This window comes from Mustela nivalis (assembly GCF_964662115.1).
Source record: "Mustela nivalis genome assembly, chromosome: 11".
In the NCBI taxonomy this organism is placed as follows: domain Eukaryota; kingdom Metazoa; phylum Chordata; class Mammalia; order Carnivora; family Mustelidae; genus Mustela; species Mustela nivalis.
In genome coordinates this window covers 61,036,663-61,055,554 of record NC_139030.1, presented here as the reverse complement: position 1 = coordinate 61,055,554, position 18,892 = coordinate 61,036,663, and the positions used below count along the sequence as shown (strand labels likewise).

The 18,892-nt window shown below is 39.0% G+C and overlaps 1 protein-coding gene across 3 annotated transcripts in view; it reads left to right on the top strand.

Annotated features, from left to right (window-relative positions):
* Window positions 1–17,228, top strand: part of GPD2 (glycerol-3-phosphate dehydrogenase 2) — a 141,931-nt gene extending 124,703 nt beyond the window's left edge. For all 3 annotated transcript variants that reach the window (XM_082690583.1, XM_082690582.1, XM_082690584.1), the window contains exons 10-17: window positions 1,971–2,105; window positions 2,357–2,532; window positions 3,089–3,220; window positions 4,332–4,490; window positions 10,114–10,226; window positions 10,311–10,389; window positions 10,579–10,677; window positions 13,814–17,228. In XM_082690583.1, the coding sequence (XP_082546709.1) occupies window positions 1,971–2,105; window positions 2,357–2,532; window positions 3,089–3,220; window positions 4,332–4,490; window positions 10,114–10,226; window positions 10,311–10,389; window positions 10,579–10,677; window positions 13,814–13,939 (1,019 nt within the window). In that variant the 3' untranslated portion in view covers window positions 13,940–17,228. The remainder of the gene's footprint in view (window positions 1–1,970; window positions 2,106–2,356; window positions 2,533–3,088; window positions 3,221–4,331; window positions 4,491–10,113; window positions 10,227–10,310; window positions 10,390–10,578; window positions 10,678–13,813) is intronic.
* Window positions 17,229–18,892: the final 1,664 nt, after the last annotated feature.

Here is an 18,892-nt window from a genome sequence, read left to right as displayed (position 1 = left end):
TATCCCAATTTTTCCACATCCTCACTAAAGTTTGTTTCTCTCTGTGTTTTTTTTTAACTTTTTATAATAGTCATCCTAATGGATATGAAGGTATATCTCATATGGTTTTTCATTTGCATTTTTCTAACTGTTAGTGATATTGAGCAATATTTTATGTGCTTATTGGCCACTTATATATCTTTTCTGGAGAAATATCTTTTAAAAGTCTTTGTCCATTTTTTCAGTCAGGTTGTCTTTTTTTAGTTTTCGAGTTTTAAGAGTTCTTACATATTCTGGATACTAACTTCTTGTCAGAGATATAATTTACAAATATTTTTTCCTGCTATACGGGTTGCTTTTTCATTCTGTTGTTAATGTCTCTGAATGCACAGAAGTTTTTAATTTTGAGAAGTCCGTTTTATCTTTTTTTTTTTTCTTTATTAGCCTATGCCTTTGGTATCATATATGAGAAATCATTATCAAACCCAATGTCATGTAGATTTTTCTATTTTTTTTTCCCTAAATGTTCTATAGTTTGAGCTTTTATGTGTAGGTTTTTGATCTACTTTGAGCTTATCCCTCTGCACGGGAATATCCAATTTTCCCATTGTTTTGATGTTTTAAAGACAGTGACCTTTTTGTCAGTGAGGGTCATGGCTGGGAATAAGATGAAGGAGGTAAGCACCTGATCCCAAGTCATGGTCAGAGCAAACTTGGACTTACTGTTCCGTCATCCAAGGTTAGATTAACTGGTCTGTGAGAGTAAATGTAGCAGGACCAGGGAAGTATTCACCTCCTAATCGTTTTCATCATTTGGCAAGTCTTGGGTTGGTGCATGTGATCAGCTCCTTGATGTGAAGAATGGAGAAGAAAAGAGCTAAGCCATTCCTGTAGGGAGGATAAGGAAGAGTAGATTCTGAAAACTCTGCCCTTGGGTATTGCCCTTGCCACTCATGGTACACCAGAGCCACGACTAGGCTACTCTTCTTAGCCATTTTTAGGTCAGTAATGGGTGCTATGCAACAGCTGTCTAATTCTATTTAAAGTCTATCAATTCTTGGTATAACGAGGTAATTGGATTCTGACAGAGTGTAAGAGAAATTTCATGGGGTGTTGAATATTCAAAGACCTTTCATACACTGTAACAGAAATATGGTGCGCCTAAACTGGGAGGAGCCAGTATGCCTATTTTTGAGCCAGTTACAAGGATAATGGGATAAGGAGGGGAAAACAGATTGTCAAGAGTTGAAAGATAGTACATTAGTGTGTAAGAATATGAACTTTATAATAAGGAAGAACTGGGTTCTTATGCTCTTCTAGCATCTATAAGATGTTTGCTTTGGGTTAGGTGGTTAAACTTTTTCAGGTTCCCCCCCCCCCCGTCTCTTTTCTATGGTGAGAATAATAATAACTGATGCTGTGGGTCTCTGTGAGATTAAATGAGATGAAATGTGTAAATCCAGTGCTTTGACAAGCCTAGGCCTAATAAAAATGCTCAATAAGATGGTAGTATTGATGAGGGAAGAAGATAGCCTGTTACAGACTTGTTTGTTTAGTAAGGATCTTTGTCTTTCCTGAGAAGAGGTAGCTAGGTATATTCTGGGAGGAAAAGTAACAAGTCCACAAATCTCTAGGTTTGTCTTTGTTTTGTTTCTACTTTGTTGTCATTGTTTCAGCTATTCTAGATCCTTCCAGCTGAGGATTGCTAACGTGTTTCTTTTGTTTCCTCTTTCGGTAGGAATCAGTGTCAGTGATGTTCGGGTTATCTGCTTTTTTTCGGTTCAGATTATCTTTGTAATAAAGTAATTCTTTGAGTTTTTGTTGTACTTATTAACTTGCTTAGTTGTTATATCTAAGGGTTCCTTCTCTCTTTCAAAGCCCATATTCATGTGCTCCGTTTACTGAATTCTCTCTTGTTTATTAACTGTCTCAGAGTTTTGTTGAAATATCTTTAAGGCATCCTCTTAACCCTTCCCATTGATTCTTGCCAGTGAGAAGAGGGGACGTCCTGGCAGCATGGAGTGGTATCCGCCCCCTTGTTACAGATCCCAAGTCTGCAGATACTCAGTCCATCTCCCGAAATCATGTTGTGGACATCAGTGAGAGTGGCCTCATCACTATAGCAGGTAAGGCATACTACCTTGTGTTTTGGCTGTGTTTTAGATAGGGCCCTGAGTCAAACTGTCACACCAGAATCTCTCTTGATGCTAATGAACAGAGAATTTTTTTTGATGATTCTGAGTAAGGTCTTATACATCGCTTTGCTATATTTGTTATAATCAACAGGTGAATTTTGTTATGAATCAGTTAGCAAATGGGTCATTATAAGAAAAATAGGGGTAGTAACCTAATGAATTATTTATCAAATTATTTGTAGGTGGAAAGTGGACAACGTATCGATCTATGGCAGAAGATACCATAAATGCTGCTATCAAAGCTCACAATTTTAAAGCAGGACCAAGCAGAACAGTTGGGCTTTTCCTTCAAGGGGGCAAAGATTGGAGCCCCACGCTATACATTAGGCTTGTCCAGGACTATGGGCTTGAAAGTGAGGTGGGTGTGAATCATCTTTTTCTCCACCTCATCTCACTACTGCCACAAACAGAATTGGCAACCAGGAGGCCTCCCTGATTTAGAATTTCCTTTTGCCGGGTTCATTTCTGTCTGCGTGCTGTGGAAGTGAACTAAGGAAAAAAGCTGATCATACTTTTCTTCGGTTGCCTAAAAAGCAAGGCACACGCTAGTTTCTATTTTAAAGTCTGGGGTGGGTTTGGTTTGTTCTCCGCAGACAGAGCATCATCCCACATTCTTTCTGTCTCAAGTGTAAGGAAGGCTGTTCTTCAGAAGTGACACTGGGGGCAGAGTCAAGCCGAAGCTTCATCAGTCACTGATACAGTGATACATGTGTGGCAGAGTTAGTGCTGGCCTAAGCACTCAGAGCCCAAGTGGTTTCCTCCCACAAAATCAAAATCTAATACCCTCCTGAAACTATTAGTTACGGGCCGTGAAGAACTGACAGGATAAGCGTGTGCTTTTTTTTTTTTTTTGCTTCGTGCCTAGAAGGTATTGCTCTTCAAAGTACCTGCCTAATGCAGTCTGGTTTCCCTAGGTGGCACAGCATCTCGCCGCTACCTATGGTGACAAGGCTTTTGAGGTGGCCAAGATGGCAAGCGTAACTGGAAAAAGGTGGCCCATCGTTGGTGTACGTCTTGTGTCAGAATTTCCATACATTGAAGCAGAGGTATGTGAGTGGCTACGTGGGAATTTCCTGTCTGCCACGAGATGCTGGTCACCTACTGAAAAATTATGTATATCGTTAAGGTTTAATGCCCATTTGCCAGCCAAAGCCTTCAGGAAAATGTCTGCCCTGCCCAGATCCCTTCATTTATAAACTTACATGTTAAATCTGAAGTGATATGGACAGTGGAAATGATCTGAATAGAAAAGATGTATTTCTTCCTCTTCCGCAGAGCTACCCCAAGTCTTGTGACTTCACAGTTGTTGTTTCTTTTGTAAATTTGTAACTCCTTGAATTTATACTCACTAGCTAGCTGTTGACATACCTTGGTTTGCACTTAACTTCCCAAAGACTGAAGCTTTATTTCTCATCGAGTCTCTTCACTTCGTGAAACCAGAGAGCAGGCTTTGTATTTATTTATGATTCATTGTACTTTAAAAAACGAGGGTCCAGTGAGCATTTGTTTGTTGGTTAACCACAAGCCTTCTGTCCTCTTGATACTCTTAGACAGAAAACTCTAGACAACCTAAAGAGATGAAACCATACTTTTTTAAAAAATTTATTTATTTATTTATTTGACAGACAGAGATCACTAGTAGGCAGAGAGGCAGGCAGAGAGAGGAGGAAGCAGGCTCCCTGTTGAGCAGAGAGCCTGATGAGGGGCTCGATCCCAGGACCCTGGGATCATGACCTGAGCAGAAGGCAGAGGCTTTAACCCACTGAGCCAAGCAGGTGCCCTGAAACCATACGTTTCAATACTTCTTCTTTGCCTACTTGGCTATGTAAATTAACAACCATATGATGTATAAGCAGAGAGGTAAGTGAGTACTGTGGGTGGTAAATGGGAAACAATGCAGTTTGCATGTTTGCACCAGGGTCAGTTCAGGAAGAAGGCATCAGCTTTTTTCCATTTTTTCCCAATTTACAAACCTCTTTCAGCAAATGGATGAGGAGCTTGTATGATGTTCTTATTTGCGTCATGCCTCTTAGAGGACCAGGGTATATAGAGAGCAATGTCACTTTCCCCTGAGTGTGAATTATTTTCAAGTGAAATTTTATTTCTTTTTTTAAAGATAAGGCCCACACTGATAATTTTGCTTTAATTTCAACTCAGGTGAAATATGGGATTAAGGAGTATGCCTGTACAGCAGTGGATATGATTTCGCGGCGGACTCGCCTGGCCTTCTTAAATGTCCAGGCAGCAGAGGAAGCTCTCCCCAGGATCGTTGAACTGATGGGCAGAGAACTGAATTGGGATGATTACAAAAAAGAGGTATTATATAGAAGTCTTTGAAACCACAGTTCCTTTAAAACCACAAGATATGTCAAGTCTTTTGTCTGTTAGTAGAGGCTAGTATAGTTTTCAGTGGAAATTTTTTATTTCTTACCAGTTTCTGCATGTGGGGAGTGTGTTTAGTATTGCTAGGTCTTAGGATCCCAACTGGAAAGATATTCTGGTTTCAAAATGTGTTGTTTGTTTCTGGAAAATCCCTTTTAGAAAAATACTCTTCAATTTGTGGTCATAATTCCTGAAAAAGTAGGATAATAATGATTGTGGGTAGAAACTTTTCTGGTTTTCATTGAAAACACTTTTAGAATGTATTCTAAATTTCCATAGTGAAATTCACACTTGTGCAAATTTGCCCTCAGTAGGAAATAGCGGTTTTATTGCCTGACCACTAAATGCTTATTGATTTGTGTCATTTGGAATTTTATATTTATATCCAAATTAAAAAAAAAAGAAAAAACAGTGATGCTCAGATGCCCACATGTACAGCCCTGGGCTTGTTGTAATAAACAGAAGATTGTCATGAATTTTAATTAAACCAAATTGTTATAATATGCAGAGGCATTTTCATGTATTTATAGGAAAAATTGCTTTCTGTGCTCCTTGGTTCTGTTCCTTACCCCCTGCCTAGTCTTTCTTAAACCGGTTCCACTGAAGCTTGTTTTTGCCACTTTCTGAGACTAGCTCTGATCACGCTCACTGCTGGCTTCCATTTGCTCAATATACTTGTCAGTTCTTGGTCCTCCATTACTCGTGCATTTAGTGGCCTTGACACAGTTGATTCCTCCCTACTTCTTGAACTCCTTTCTGGAATCCTCTCTGTCTTCATCTAGTCAGGCTGCTGTTACAGAATACTACTCTTACCTAGACTTAACAACAGGCATTCCTTTCTCTCAATTCTGGAGGCTAGAAGTCTGAGATCAGAGTGCCAGCATGGTTGGTTTCTGGTAAGAGTGCTCCTGCTGACTTTCAGAGAGCTGCCATCTTGCCGTGTCCTCTCGTGGAAGAGAGAGAGGGAGAAAGAGGGATCCCATTCTCAAGACTCATCTAAACCTCGCCAAAGCCCCATCTCTGAATATCATCACACTGGGGTTAGGGCTTCAACATATGGATTTGGGGGAGGGGGTGGTTCAATCCATGGCACCAGCTCTTTTGGATCTCCTCCTCTTTCTCTCCAAACACTACCTCCACCAGCACTCACGACTACTACTACTACTACTGACCTCTCCATGTCAAAAATAGTTATTCCACCTTTAGTTCCTTAGACCTAAATCTCAGTATCATACCTGATCTGAATCCATCCACAAACTGTATCATATTTATCTTCGAAGAGTGGCTTGAATTCAACCCCTTCTTAACACAGTCAGCTGCTATCACACTGCTTTCAGCTACCAGCATTTCTTCCATGGTTTATTATAAAAGCTTCCCTCCCACAGGGCAGTATTCTTACTTTAACAACTTAAGCAATTCTATTAAAACTTAAGACCAGATCTTTGGATATGTCAGTCCAAATGAAGTGCAGAGGGGAGGTCTGAACTAAAGATACAAATTTCTGTTGGTATTTAAGCCATCAGGCCAGACGAGATCTCAAGATCTCGTGGGGAGTTTGTGCAGTGAGATAACAGCAAGTTGTTCCAACACAGCCCTGGAGCTCTCCAGAGTTCAGAAGAGGGGTAGATAAGGAAGACGTCTCGAGCAAGGGAAAGTGATAGCTAGTGAGGTTGGAGAAAGGGTGAAAAGACTGAAGAAGGAGTTGTGTCCCAGAAGGAAAGGAAGAAAATATTTCAAGAAAAGAAAAGTAATCTACTGTATCAAATGATGCTGATCGACTAGAAGGATGAGGACTGATAATGAACAATTACTTTTGCCGAAACACCCTCTGGTTTACTCGAAGCCAAAGTCATGACAGCGGTTTGTTTACAAGGTCTCCAGGATCTGGCCACCACCTTTCTGATCCCCGTGGACTTCCCATTCACTCACTCCCCACAAGCTGAGTTGCTCTTCCTTATTTAAGCCCTGCTGATTTCTCTGCCTGGAACGTTCTTTCCTAGGTAACCTCATGGCCTAGCCCTTCACTTCCTGTCCCTCTCCCTACTTTATTTTTCTCTTTGGCATCTGTTCCTATAGGATATACCATGTATTCCATTGTTTGTTTCTTTGTTATCTGCCTCTCATCTAGGAAATGAGCTTTCCAAAGGAGAGGACATGATCTGGTTTGTTTCTGTAACCTCAGTGCCCGTCATGGCAGACCCTCAATAAGTAACTGTCAATGAGTGAATGAACATAACTGAGCATCTGTGTCCTATATGGAAGGTGTAAGGAAGGCCTGAGCATAGATCCTGTCCTTAAAACATTCTCATTCTGGTGTAGATTCCCAAAGGTGGCTACATATCAGAATCACTTGAAATATAGGGAAAGCAAGCAGATTTTTGAGGGTTGGCTTTAGACTATCAAATTCAGGGTCTTCGGGGCTGAAACCATGACCTTGCATTTTAAAATTTCTCCTAACTTTAGTGCAATGTTTGTAGTGTACTGATGGCAGGAATCACTGGCTGAAGAGGTCCTTCACCTGACCTTTAGTTAGCCTTTACGCCTTTTTATAGGTGAGAACACAGGCTCAGTGAGTACATCCAGTCGGAGTTCATACAGCTAGTGAATTGTGGAACAGGAGCTGAAGCCAGGTACTCTGATTTCAGGGCCTGAGCTTTCCTGACCTTGCCCTGTTGCCCCTGCATTGGCAGGACTGGATGTAGCTCTTCCAGTGTTGATTTCGATTTGATGGACTAAAGCTGCCTACAGAGACAACCCAAGAATGAAACTTGTGCCTTTTACTAATGCCAATCATTTTTTTTCTTTTAACCATATAGAAAGATTGGGGATAATGTGTTCCTGTAAAAATTATGGTTGGAAAGATTTGAATATGCAGGAAGATAGCTGGTGCCAGGAATTCAGGCTGTAGGAGGTAGGAAGGAGGAAGAAAATTCTGTAAACTGGCTGTGTTTGGCCCTCCTGAGGAAACTAGATTTAACTTCATTCAGTTCAAGTTTTATGAGTAGATTCTTGTGCTCAGAATATTCTCCCTTCCCCCCTCAACAAAGTAAGAGAAATAAACGACCTCAAGTTATTACCTAGTATCTGAGCTGTAGGAGTATTAATGAGACCTGTGGACAGTCTAGAGAGAACAAAGGAAAAGGAAAAAAAAAGAATTAAAGGTTAGAAAGCTGGACTTCTGAGAAAAGGTTAAAAGCATTGGGATTATTTAACCTGCAAAAGTGAAAGCAGAACAAGGTGATAAATAACTCTCTGTAGATGAATTGTGGTTGTTTTTCCAAGTCAATACTTAATGAGTGACTTGTATACTGAGTATTATACCAAATATTTTAGGGGAATAATAACTAGCTCATAGTTTCAAGGATCTTGAAATCTAATTGAGTGGTTACAACCAGTATATACCTCACAAACGCATGTCAGTTTTCAAAATTGAGAGAAAGATTTAGAGAACAGCTACTCGAGAGATCGAATCCAACATCAAAAGAACTGATAAAGGAAGAACACATTGTCTAAGGGAACTGGGTTGATAGAGGAGTTGGTGGACATTTAGAGAATGGGACATTGCCAAATTGGACTCTGCAAGGTGTAAACCAAAAGATGACTACATGGACAGAAGAATTTGGGAAACTCTGAGTTCAACAAAGGAAACCATTTTTTTTTCTTTAGCACAGATGATTTGGTGCTTTTTAATGCGTGTGTGCATTGTTCATTTCCAAAAGGGAACTTATTCAGAGATGTGGACCCACCTCTCTCTCTTTGGAAGGGCTGCAGGGAGGGAGACTAGCACTACTCAAGATGAATGTTGGGAAATGCTGCCATCACGTTTAGTGAGGCAGATTTTATACCTTCATACATACATATATTTCCTTGAGAGACTTTAAAGAGAAGACCACTTAAGTCAATTGAGAGGGCCTCACAAAAAGAAATGTTTTCAAAATTGATTCTTATGAGAAGGAAAAGGGGGCAGCAAGTGAAGAAACGGGACTGTGATTCAGAACAAAGCCAGCTGATAAACACCATATTTAAAATAGATGGAAGACAGGTGCTCCGCAATGGAAGGGTTCCTGGACTAATGTGAATGTAGGAATAGAACAGTGTCAGGAGTTTCTCCTAACAGTGTCAGGGGAAAAAATGCTAAGGACACAAAAATAAATTTATTTTATTTATTTATTTTTTAAAAACTTTTCTCTTTTAAAGATTTTATTTATTTATTTGACAGGTAGAGATCACAAGGAGGCAGAGAGGCAGGCAGAGAGAGAGAAAGGAGGAAGCAGGCTCCTTGCTGAGCAGAGAGCCCAATGTGGGGCTTGATCCCAGGACTCTGAGATCATGACTTGAGCTGAAGGCAGAGGCTTGAACCCACTGAGCCACCCAGACGCCCCCACAAATAAATTTTAAAAATCGTAAAGAATGCATGGAAGGCCTAACCTAGATCATTGCGTAAAATGAGTGGCACCATATTCTTGAATGCTGGAGAAAAGAGAGAATAATTCAACTCAGAGTCTAAAACCAAATTTCTTTCCTTCTTTTTTTGTCAAGGAGAACAGTTTTCAGTGTGAAAAGAGCAAAATAAATATTGGTAAGAGGAAATAGATATTCAAATAGGAGGCTGCTCTAAATGAGTTTATATGCCAGCCCAGAAAAATGATATCTCTGGGTACTCAGAGAATTTGCAGATGGGATTATTTAACTACCGTTGAGCTTTAAAATATTGTGGCAAATAAGAACAGAACCAGAAGACAGAAGGTGGGCAAATGTAGTACAAAATGCCAAAAAGAGAAAGGAAAGAAAAAGACGGTTTGTAAGCTGTAAGCCAGCAGGAGAGTGCCGTGAAAAACCAAGTCCGTGTTCTCTACAACACTTACTATCTTCTGGGACTGGGGACAGTGGAAAGTGTCAGAGTAACTGTTCAGAGAACTTGTTTCTTCTTCTGACTCTGTAGCTCCCACCGAACTCTCAGCATTCTTGTGACAAAGCTTCAGGGTAGCTGATCCCATGACGTCCGTCAGTGACTTTGCCTCCACATCATAGTGGCTGTTTGTCACCTTTAATTGCTTCAATTGTCACTAAACCACAAGGATCGGGTTCTCTAGATTTGGCTAGATGATACTGGGTGATAATATTCCTCAGTAAAAAGAAACAAAATATTAAAACAACAACATGAATGAGTCTCAGAATCCTCATGCTGTGTGAAAGCAGTCAGACAGAGAACACTATGTACTGTAGGGACCCTTTTATGTGAAACTCGGGAAAATGCGAAAACACTCTGCAGACAGAGAGCGGATCAGTGATGACTTGAGCCTAGCAGATCAACTGAAAACAAAAAAGGAGGCCAGAGGAAGCTTCTTCGGGTGATAGAAATGTCTTATATCTTGATCGTGGTAGAGTATACATCAAACTGCGTATCTAAAATAGGTGCATTTTATTGAATATAAATTATACTTCAGTGAAACTGGAAGAAATAAAAAATTGTGCTGGTCAGAAAAGTAAGAAAGGAAAAAAAAAATCAATAATTCTTTCCATAAATCTTTGAACTTTGTGTATGCTTGTGTTTTAGGAGGAACTTGAAACAGCCAGGAAGTTTCTGTATTATGAAATGGGCTATAAATCTCGATCAGAACAGTTAACAGATCGCTCTGAAATTAGCCTCCTGCCTTCTGACATCGACAGGTACTTCTAATAAGTTTCCGTATTTCTCTGTTGTGACTTGACCTATGGAGGTATGTTTTTCCAATGTTCAATGTTGTGTTCCAGATACAAGAAGAGATTTCATAAGTTTGATGCAGACCAAAAGGGCTTTATTACCATTGTTGATGTTCAGCGTGTATTAGAGGTAATATTTTTTTAGCTCAATGTCTTTGCTAGCAGAAAAACATAAAAACTCGATTAGATCATTTTTTCTGCCTCTAATGCTTTCTATAAGTAATTTTCTCCTGTAATTTTGAAAGGTTGGTAGCTTTAATAAAAGGGCATGCATCATTTTTAATTAAACCTCCTTATTTTGTGCTTTCCTTTCATTTAGAGTATCAACGTCCAAATGGATGAGAATACACTACATGAAATTCTGAATGAAGTAGACTTGAACAAAAATGGACAAGTGGAACTCAATGAATTTTTGCAGGTGAGCTGTGGTGAGGGGAAACACGTGTGTTTGGTTTTTATCTTTTGCTTGTGAATGGTTGTTCGAGAATGGATTCTTTTTTTTTTTTTTTTTAAGATTTTATTTGACAGGCAGAGATCACAAGTAGGCAGAGAGGCAGGCAGAGACAGAGAGAGGGGGAACTAGGCTCCCTGCCAAGCAGAGAGCCTGATGCAGGACTCCATCCCAGGACTCTGGGATCATGACCTGAGCCAAAGGCAGAGGCTCTAACCCACTGAGCCACCCAGGCGGCCTCTCAGGATGGATTCTTAAGTCCACACGGTTGTCATGTCATTCTGAATAAAAGAATGCTTGAAGCCAGCAAAGTTTGCCTCGGTCTGCACTCAAGGATCAGGCTCTGCACGGAGCATGTTCTTTTCTCTTTCTTTCTTTCTTGTTTTTTTCTTTGTTTTGTTTTGTTTTCTTCTTCTAAGATGTTCTGTTGTGTTGGGCAATTTCAATCAACAATTTAATCATGGTTTAAAGGCTGAATAAGAAGTATGCTTTTTAGAAAAATATGCCATGGACTACCACTGCCAGACCATTTTTCACCTGCTTCAAAAGAGGCACACACTGTATTTCTAATGTGGAAAGTAATTTTTCAAAAGATATTAAAAAAAAAATTCTAGTTGTATTGATTTTGAGGATATTTACTATTTACTACATTTACAATGTAATTATTATATTCCTACATTATGAAGAACCTGAAAAGCAAAAGAAAGGAAACCTGTATTTTGGGGGTCAAGATCCCATAATTCAAGCATTTCTGTTTCCATTGTTCCACTTCCCCAAGTATCAACTGTTTAATCGTAATCGTGAAGAAAGCAAATTCTGTTATTCTAACTTCCAACTGGAGGCTACACATCATTCCTTAAAAGTTCCTTAAAAGAAGGAAATTTAATAAACCCATATGTTATTTGTAGCTGTCCGTAGGACTCTGCTCAGATGAAGAATGCACTGGTTTCCAAGTGGCCGGGTTTTTTCCACAGTGCTTCTTGGGGCAGGTATTTCAAATGAATGCCAGGTCTTGCTTGTACCCTGGCAATGATGAATGCTGAACATGAAATAAATTAATGCTGGGGATTTTGGTCAATGTCAGCCCTTTCTTCACTGTGTCAAGTTAAACAAACAATATCAAGGCAAAGGAAATGGTAATTGTCTCTCTGGAGATGAGCTGCAGATAAGAGCATTGTTGAATCTAAATGCAGAAAATTTTCACAGGTTGTGTCCAGCATTACAAAAAAGAATGTTTAGTTCTTTAGCTTACTGTTTAAGTGCACATTTGAAATGGAGCTTAAAATATATGCTGGGGAATTAGAAACCATTGAATACATTTTTTTTTTTTTTGGTCTAGTTTTTTCTCAAGAATATTTTATTGTTTGTCTCAGAATTTTAGAAAACTTTTCTTCAAGGAAATAGCTTATGCTTCATTTCATGGGTGTTGTAAATAAACAATAGCATTTAGGGTTGAAAGATCTGGAGTTTTAGAAACGATAAGAGTCTAATTTTATAGATATGCTATGTGACTTGGGTTTTAAGTAATTTTCTTGAGTGCAATAGAATTAAACACATGGAAAATAATTTAAAACATCTGCAGATTTCCTTGTAGAGTTTTTAAATAATTATTTCTTGTCCACTTCTAAATGAAAGAGACTATTCATGCTTCTACTAAGTACAAATACACAGTGTAATTTTCAACTTAAAAAATGCTGACCATATTTCTCATGAAATATATTCACACCTGAATGTTGTTGTTGTTGTTTTTTCCCCTCATAATATGGTTTCAAAATACTTGTAATGTTTAAAGAAAACTGAATTTTTAAAGGCTGGTACATCATATAATGTTTATGAATCAAGAAAAAAACTCTAGCTCTATCAATTTTGTTAGCTCCAGTAAACTTAGAAGGTCTTCATGGAACCATAGACAAAACAATGAACAGCAAATTGTTCTGTCTTTAGTTGTCAGCATTCTTTACGTCACACCATTTGTCAGACATAAAGTATGTTTTCAGGGTGTTTTTTTAAAATAAATTATTTTTCTTTTCTGAACATAAAGAGCCCATGTTTATCCCATGAAACACCTATTTGAATGTAGATCTGTGTTTTCAATAATCATCATGGAACAATCACTACAGATGTTGCATGGTTACATGACTTTATTTTTAGGTTTGGGCTCTAATGACGCCCTGCATGTAGGAGTCCGTCTCTAATAAGCAGTGGCTTGTGAAACAGCTTTTAATAAGGTCATGAAATTCTGATCCAGCCCTTTGGCAGATGCCTCTGACTCTTATTCAGAGTCATTTTTAAGAAATGTATCTCTCTAGGCTCAAGAGTATAACCCTAAAAATATTTTGAGAATTTTTCCTGGTGAATGGCTGAGTTTTTTCAAATAAATAAATACAAAAGATTGGGAAAATGAGCTCAAGAAAAGCAAATAGTTAAAACCACATCAACTTGAGAAAGAAAGAAAAAAAATCCCCATGCTCATAATTGCAAAGTGCCTTCCAGATTAAAGGCCTTTGCCCGCTGACTGCATGTAATTTCAAGACTAATTCTGATTTTATCCATTGGATAAAAATGAATTAACTAAAATCTGGGCTGTGGAGTGCTTTTAATTCTTAAGGTAGATCTCTGGGTCCATTTCAAGGACTTAAATGTAAATTACTTTAAAAAGTCTTTAAGGAATTTGGATTTAAGGGACTTGAAGTTGTCAAGTACAGTAACACTAAAAAAGAGTAGTTAAATATAGGTCATGATTTGTCTTTGTTCAATCCCTGAGATTCCTTTTTAAGATTTTTAAATGAAATTACAGATCCAATATTTGAGTGGCTCCAAAAAAATATGTGCCCTGAGCACATGAAAGGGGTAAAAATTGATGCATTCGATTTGCATTTTAAAAGCAGGCTGACTGGCTAGATAGGTATAGTTTTCACAGCCCTGAAACACCTGGCCCTTTCCTGCCTTTTGAGATGTTCAAAGATTGTATTCTTCTTATTGGAGCTGTAATACCCACTATGGGTTTTTGATGGAGCCACTGCAGAGGTAACCATTAAGACGCGGTGAATAAAGGGGGGAAGCACGCCTGCCTTCTGACCCTGTTGCCTATTTTCTCTTGAAGCTGATGAGTGCTATTCAGAAAGGAAGGGTGTCCGGAAGCCGGCTCGCGATCCTGATGAAAACTGCAGAAGAGAACCTCGACAGAAGAGTCCCCATTCCAGTGGACCGAAGCTGTGGAGGATTGTGAGTCTGGGCAGTACATCCACAGCCAACAGACATGGGAACAACAAATCATCCTGTAACAACCAGAGATGACTTAGACCACTCCAAAACAGTGGCTATGGGTAGCTGCCTTTGTTAACACTGGGAAACATTCCAAAGCTTTAGGGTGTTGATTTGTCTTTGCCATTCAATCTAGCTTCTGAACAGTGTATTTTATCTTGTTTCTTACTTTCAGTGCACACCGATTTAATATTCTGCATCCATTTTGTAACCTCTTAGACTGGACCTACTCCCTTTTCGTTTGTCTCTTCACTTATTCTGGGTCATTCTTAAGGACAGAGCATTTTGGCCAAAATTGAATAGAAGCTAGAAAAATTTCGTGAGGTGCACAAAGCTTTGGGCGTTAAGACTGTAGGTAGGATTTGCTCCTAACAGAAATGGAGCAGGGAGTGACCTATAGAAATGATAGCATTTCTGGAGACCGCTCAGATCCTTCTTCCCGGAGCTGGTCTGTCTTCCCCATCCAAACAATATTGTGTAGTTTCATATCCAGGTATGACTGGCAAAACTGGAGAGGGAAGACAAAGTCTAGATCTGGTTACAGGAGCGAGTCTCAAAGAGAAACTGAACGCTTCCAGAATCACAGGTGTATGATAAGGATAGCATTGACATTTGCTGGATTACACTGATAGTTTCATCTCAGCAATTCTTTTTTTTTTTTTTTTTCCCCCAGTCACTGCTGGTTTTTCTTTAACTATTATAGTTGCCAGGAAGATCCTTGCTTTTCATATTTTAAAACCAGCATTTAAGTGGCAAGTTGGATGTAATGAAATGAGACTAAACTTCTCAAATCCTTACAGCAGTAATAAAGTTAAAGATTTAAAATCTGTGTGTGTATATCCACACACGATAGCACGATTTTCAATCCCCAAATCCTAAACTGTGGAGCATGTGCTGTTGTCAAACATGGCCTATTTGGCTTAATTTATTGCATCATTTTGGGGGAGTAATTTCAAATGGAGAGTAAAAGAAGATCGAAGTAACCTTTAGTTAACTTTAATTATAATTATTTGTAAAAAGGCACAATGCTGCAGTATTCAAGGTCATTTGGGTTGCTTAAAGCCTTTCTCCTTCGTGGAAAAGTTCTCAACCACAGAGAAAAAGAAAAGAAGTAGAACCATGCACAACTCATATCTACACACAGACCCCTCTCACACCACACACACACACACACACACACACAAATAAATCTGCATTGAATTTAACAAATAATGCGTTGAATTTAAAGGGCCAATGTGGTATGATGCTTTTGCAATACTTCACTAGCATTTTAGCCAATGACCTAAATTTTTACCCACTGTGCTTCCTTCTGTGAGGTTAACTACCTGCCTTTTTATTTTCTAAGATCAGGTTGTATATGTAATAGGAGATAGAACTCTATATTTAATGGCAGGCTTTAATTGCACAGACTTGAGATCTTAGTTTTGTTTGTTTGTTTGTGTGTTTTTTAAACTAGTACATAAAACACTTTGTGCTGTTATTTCTATTTATTTGACCATTGTAGAGTACCTTTCTGCCTCATTCAAGTGGGGTATGAGCCTGGAGGTCATAATGTTAACACTGGAGGTTCACTCAACCTAAGCCCTCCCCCCACTTCAAAACAATCATTTGTTTTTTTAAAATGAAGTTCAGACTTGCCACTTCCATAAGGAAAACCTAAAACGGAGCCAAGGATGCTCCCAGGTATCACTGTGAACATTTTTCTTTCAACGTGGGAGCATTTTACACTGCCTTTAAAAAAAAAAAACAGAAAACAGAAAACATTAGAAGCATGTGGCTTTGTAATTTAGTGGGGGTTTTTTTGGTTTTGTTTTGTTTTTATTTTTGTTTTTTAATCAAGACAATAAGGTCCACTGTTTAGAACCTGGTGACCCTTGATAAAAATGCTGTCCTTTAAAGCACCACGCATGACGTACCACAATACAGTACCTTTGTGCTCTCTCTCTCTTTCTCTCTTTCTAGTTAGATCAAGATAGCGAGAACTTGTGCCCTCCCTGAACCCTGAACCCATTACAGTAGGGACCGGCTTAATAGGCTGACTGGCCTGTGCAGAACTGTGTGTGTACAACAGGCTGGTTTGTGCACGCTTTGCTCGGAGTAAGTTCCTTTAAGGACAAAGAAAAGCGCACTTTGCTTCCTTTGAGTTTCTCTGCTTTTGCTGAAAATCTGCTAATTCTAAAACATACGCTCCTTCACCAATCCCAGAGACTCGTCTTGGAAGTGAGCTGGTTCCAAGTCTTTACTGTGAATGAAGCACCCCCGCATTTTTGTGTGAGTTCTTAATTAAACCTGTACAGCTTCTGTACCTGATTTCAGAAAAGGGTAGAGGAAATGGAGGGTTAGCCCCTTCAAAACCTATTTGAAGGACAAGGGAATTTTTCTTTTCTTTTTGTATGTATGGGATACTAGGTGATTCTGTGGGGGTGGGGTTGGGGGGTGCAGAGATTGTCTTTATCATCAAGTGATTTGTTTCAAGAGCCTTTAAGGGGATTCAGGTGAAGGAACCCCCATCTGTGGGGAAGAGATGGATTTCCTTTAAATAGCCCCATACCACAGTCCTAACAATAGTGACCATGCTGGATTATTTGTTAAGCCAAGGCTGTCTGCCTCGTAGCCCTCACGCTGTTTGCAAGATTCTTGCTTTCAATCAGTTTATACCAAGTGCAACTTGAGGATTTCTACTATTAAATGCATGCTCCCTATTCTGCTTTAGTTTCTAGCTTCGTTTTGTCTTTTCCAAAATATGTAGCTTTGTGTCTTGTACAACAACGCAAATTTCATTGTGACTTTGACTAAACATACTGTAAGGATGATCACCGATCTTATTTACTTTTTTATGTATTGTTAAAGATTTTTTGGCCTATGAATGTAATAACATTAAAGTCAGTGACGCTCTAACTTGCACTGTTTTGCATTATGTCCACCGTTTTCAGGGAATAAAAAAGCCCTACTGTGTTTTTAAAGACTCAAGTACAAGCCGGTGCTGGAGTGAATACGCGCACTGCATGCCTTTAAACGTGGCCCTTTCGTGTATGTGTTGGGTTATTGTTCTAGATGGGACTGTTAAATACTGTGTTTGAGGTTGGGTTGTCATTTTTATAACTGTCTTGGTGTTTTATCGCCATTATTTATTACTTTTGATATACAGAATGAGCTGCATGCATTTATAGAGCAATAAGAAGATGTATTTAATGTGCCTTGTTTTTAACTGAATAAGAACTGAAAGCACGAATCAATAAAACTGATTAAAATGGTCCAGTTGCTGGCATTTTGATGTTACTTACAGTCAGAGAAATAACTTTGATTACTGTTGAAGTTTAAAAAAAGTTTGAAAATATTTCCAGCAACTTTTTTTGATTTTTTTTTTTTAAATGGCACTTACCCATTAATTCTTCTGGCTTGGAATTTTGTAATTTTATCTCAAAAGTGAATCTCTGCATAGACAAATGTAATTTTATGAGACTGCCAGAATTATTTGTATTAATTTGTTGCTGGAGCCTTTAGGGCACGACTTCTATATTTGTGCAATCCTATTCTAAAATTATATTCATCCCGTTACAACTCTGTTGAATTCTTTTTTTTTTTTTTTCTTTCCTCCACCTCCCCCCACTCCCCCCACTTGGTCAACCAGAGCTTTTCAGCCTGAGTGTTCCCAGGCACACTGATGAATTTTATCATAACTAAAATCAATAGAAATGAATGGGAAAGATCACATAATCCATTTTGATCATCTTACATGTCAAGTTAGTGCGGGGTTGCCAAGTGTTGATAAATGCTCTGACAGAAAAAATGCTATATATTTTCATTGTCAGTAAATCAGTAAAGCGGTTATCAGTTTTAACACAAATTTTATAATGCCCATGTTATTTTATAGGTTTTGATTTACACATGTATATGGAGCACGTTCTCCATTTGTGGTTTAGATGTGCGGCCTCCTGGTTTTACATGCTCAAAGGCCTGTGTGAGTTTCTGAAGCTTCTTTGAAATTGTATAGAATCCCGCAAAGCGATGACTCCCGGACAGACTTGCAACAATGAACTGTTTGTTCAGTGCCTGGAGAAAAATATATTGCGGCTCAAAACGTCGTCCAGTGAGCTAGCTTATCCAATTTTATAGCACTTTAAAATTTGTCAACATAAAATTTGTCCAAATCCCTGGCTCCCAGTTTTCAAAATGTATAAAATATATGGCAAATCAAAGAAAGGGAAATAGATACTAATATCCGTATTCACAATCTTTGGCAACACTGCATTATCACTGGTGTCAGATTTCACCTGATGCCCTTTGATTTTCAAAGGAAGGAAACATAAGTTTCCAATTGGTGTGGCACCCTTAAAAGAAGAGAATTTCTGTAGAGGAGATGGCGTTGATGAGCCTTTTGTGCCTATATTTTGTACTCGAGGCATCTGGCTACCAAACTTGTGAAATGCACACACGAAACGTCAGCTACACGTGTGAGCTATTAGGACACGCGAGATAGTCCTGCAAGATCCAGTGCTAAGACCGTTTTGGACCCTTGGCAAAAAGTCAAGATCTACCTTGGCATTTCGTTAAATCCCTGACCCAGAATCCCAAAATTCATTTGATCTAAGCAAGATACTGCTTGAGCAAAATATCAGGGCCATGTTCCTTCTCCTCATTTGGCAATGAATGGCATTGTTCAGTAAACCAGTAAACCCTACCACCAGTTCCCCTGTGAGTTCCCTGTATTCGTGTCGGAGTCGCTTGAAACCGTGGAGGTTAAGGTATGTAACCTGAAGTCATGGAGACTGTCGCATGTTTCAGCGAAGGGAAGGGAGGCTTGAGTGTCATGGCACCCACCGTGGTTACTGTTAGAGCATGGCACTTGCCCCTTCTGGTTGCACCAGCTTCTGAGCCCTTTCAGCCCGTTATCTGGTGTCTTAAGCAGTGTCTCTGG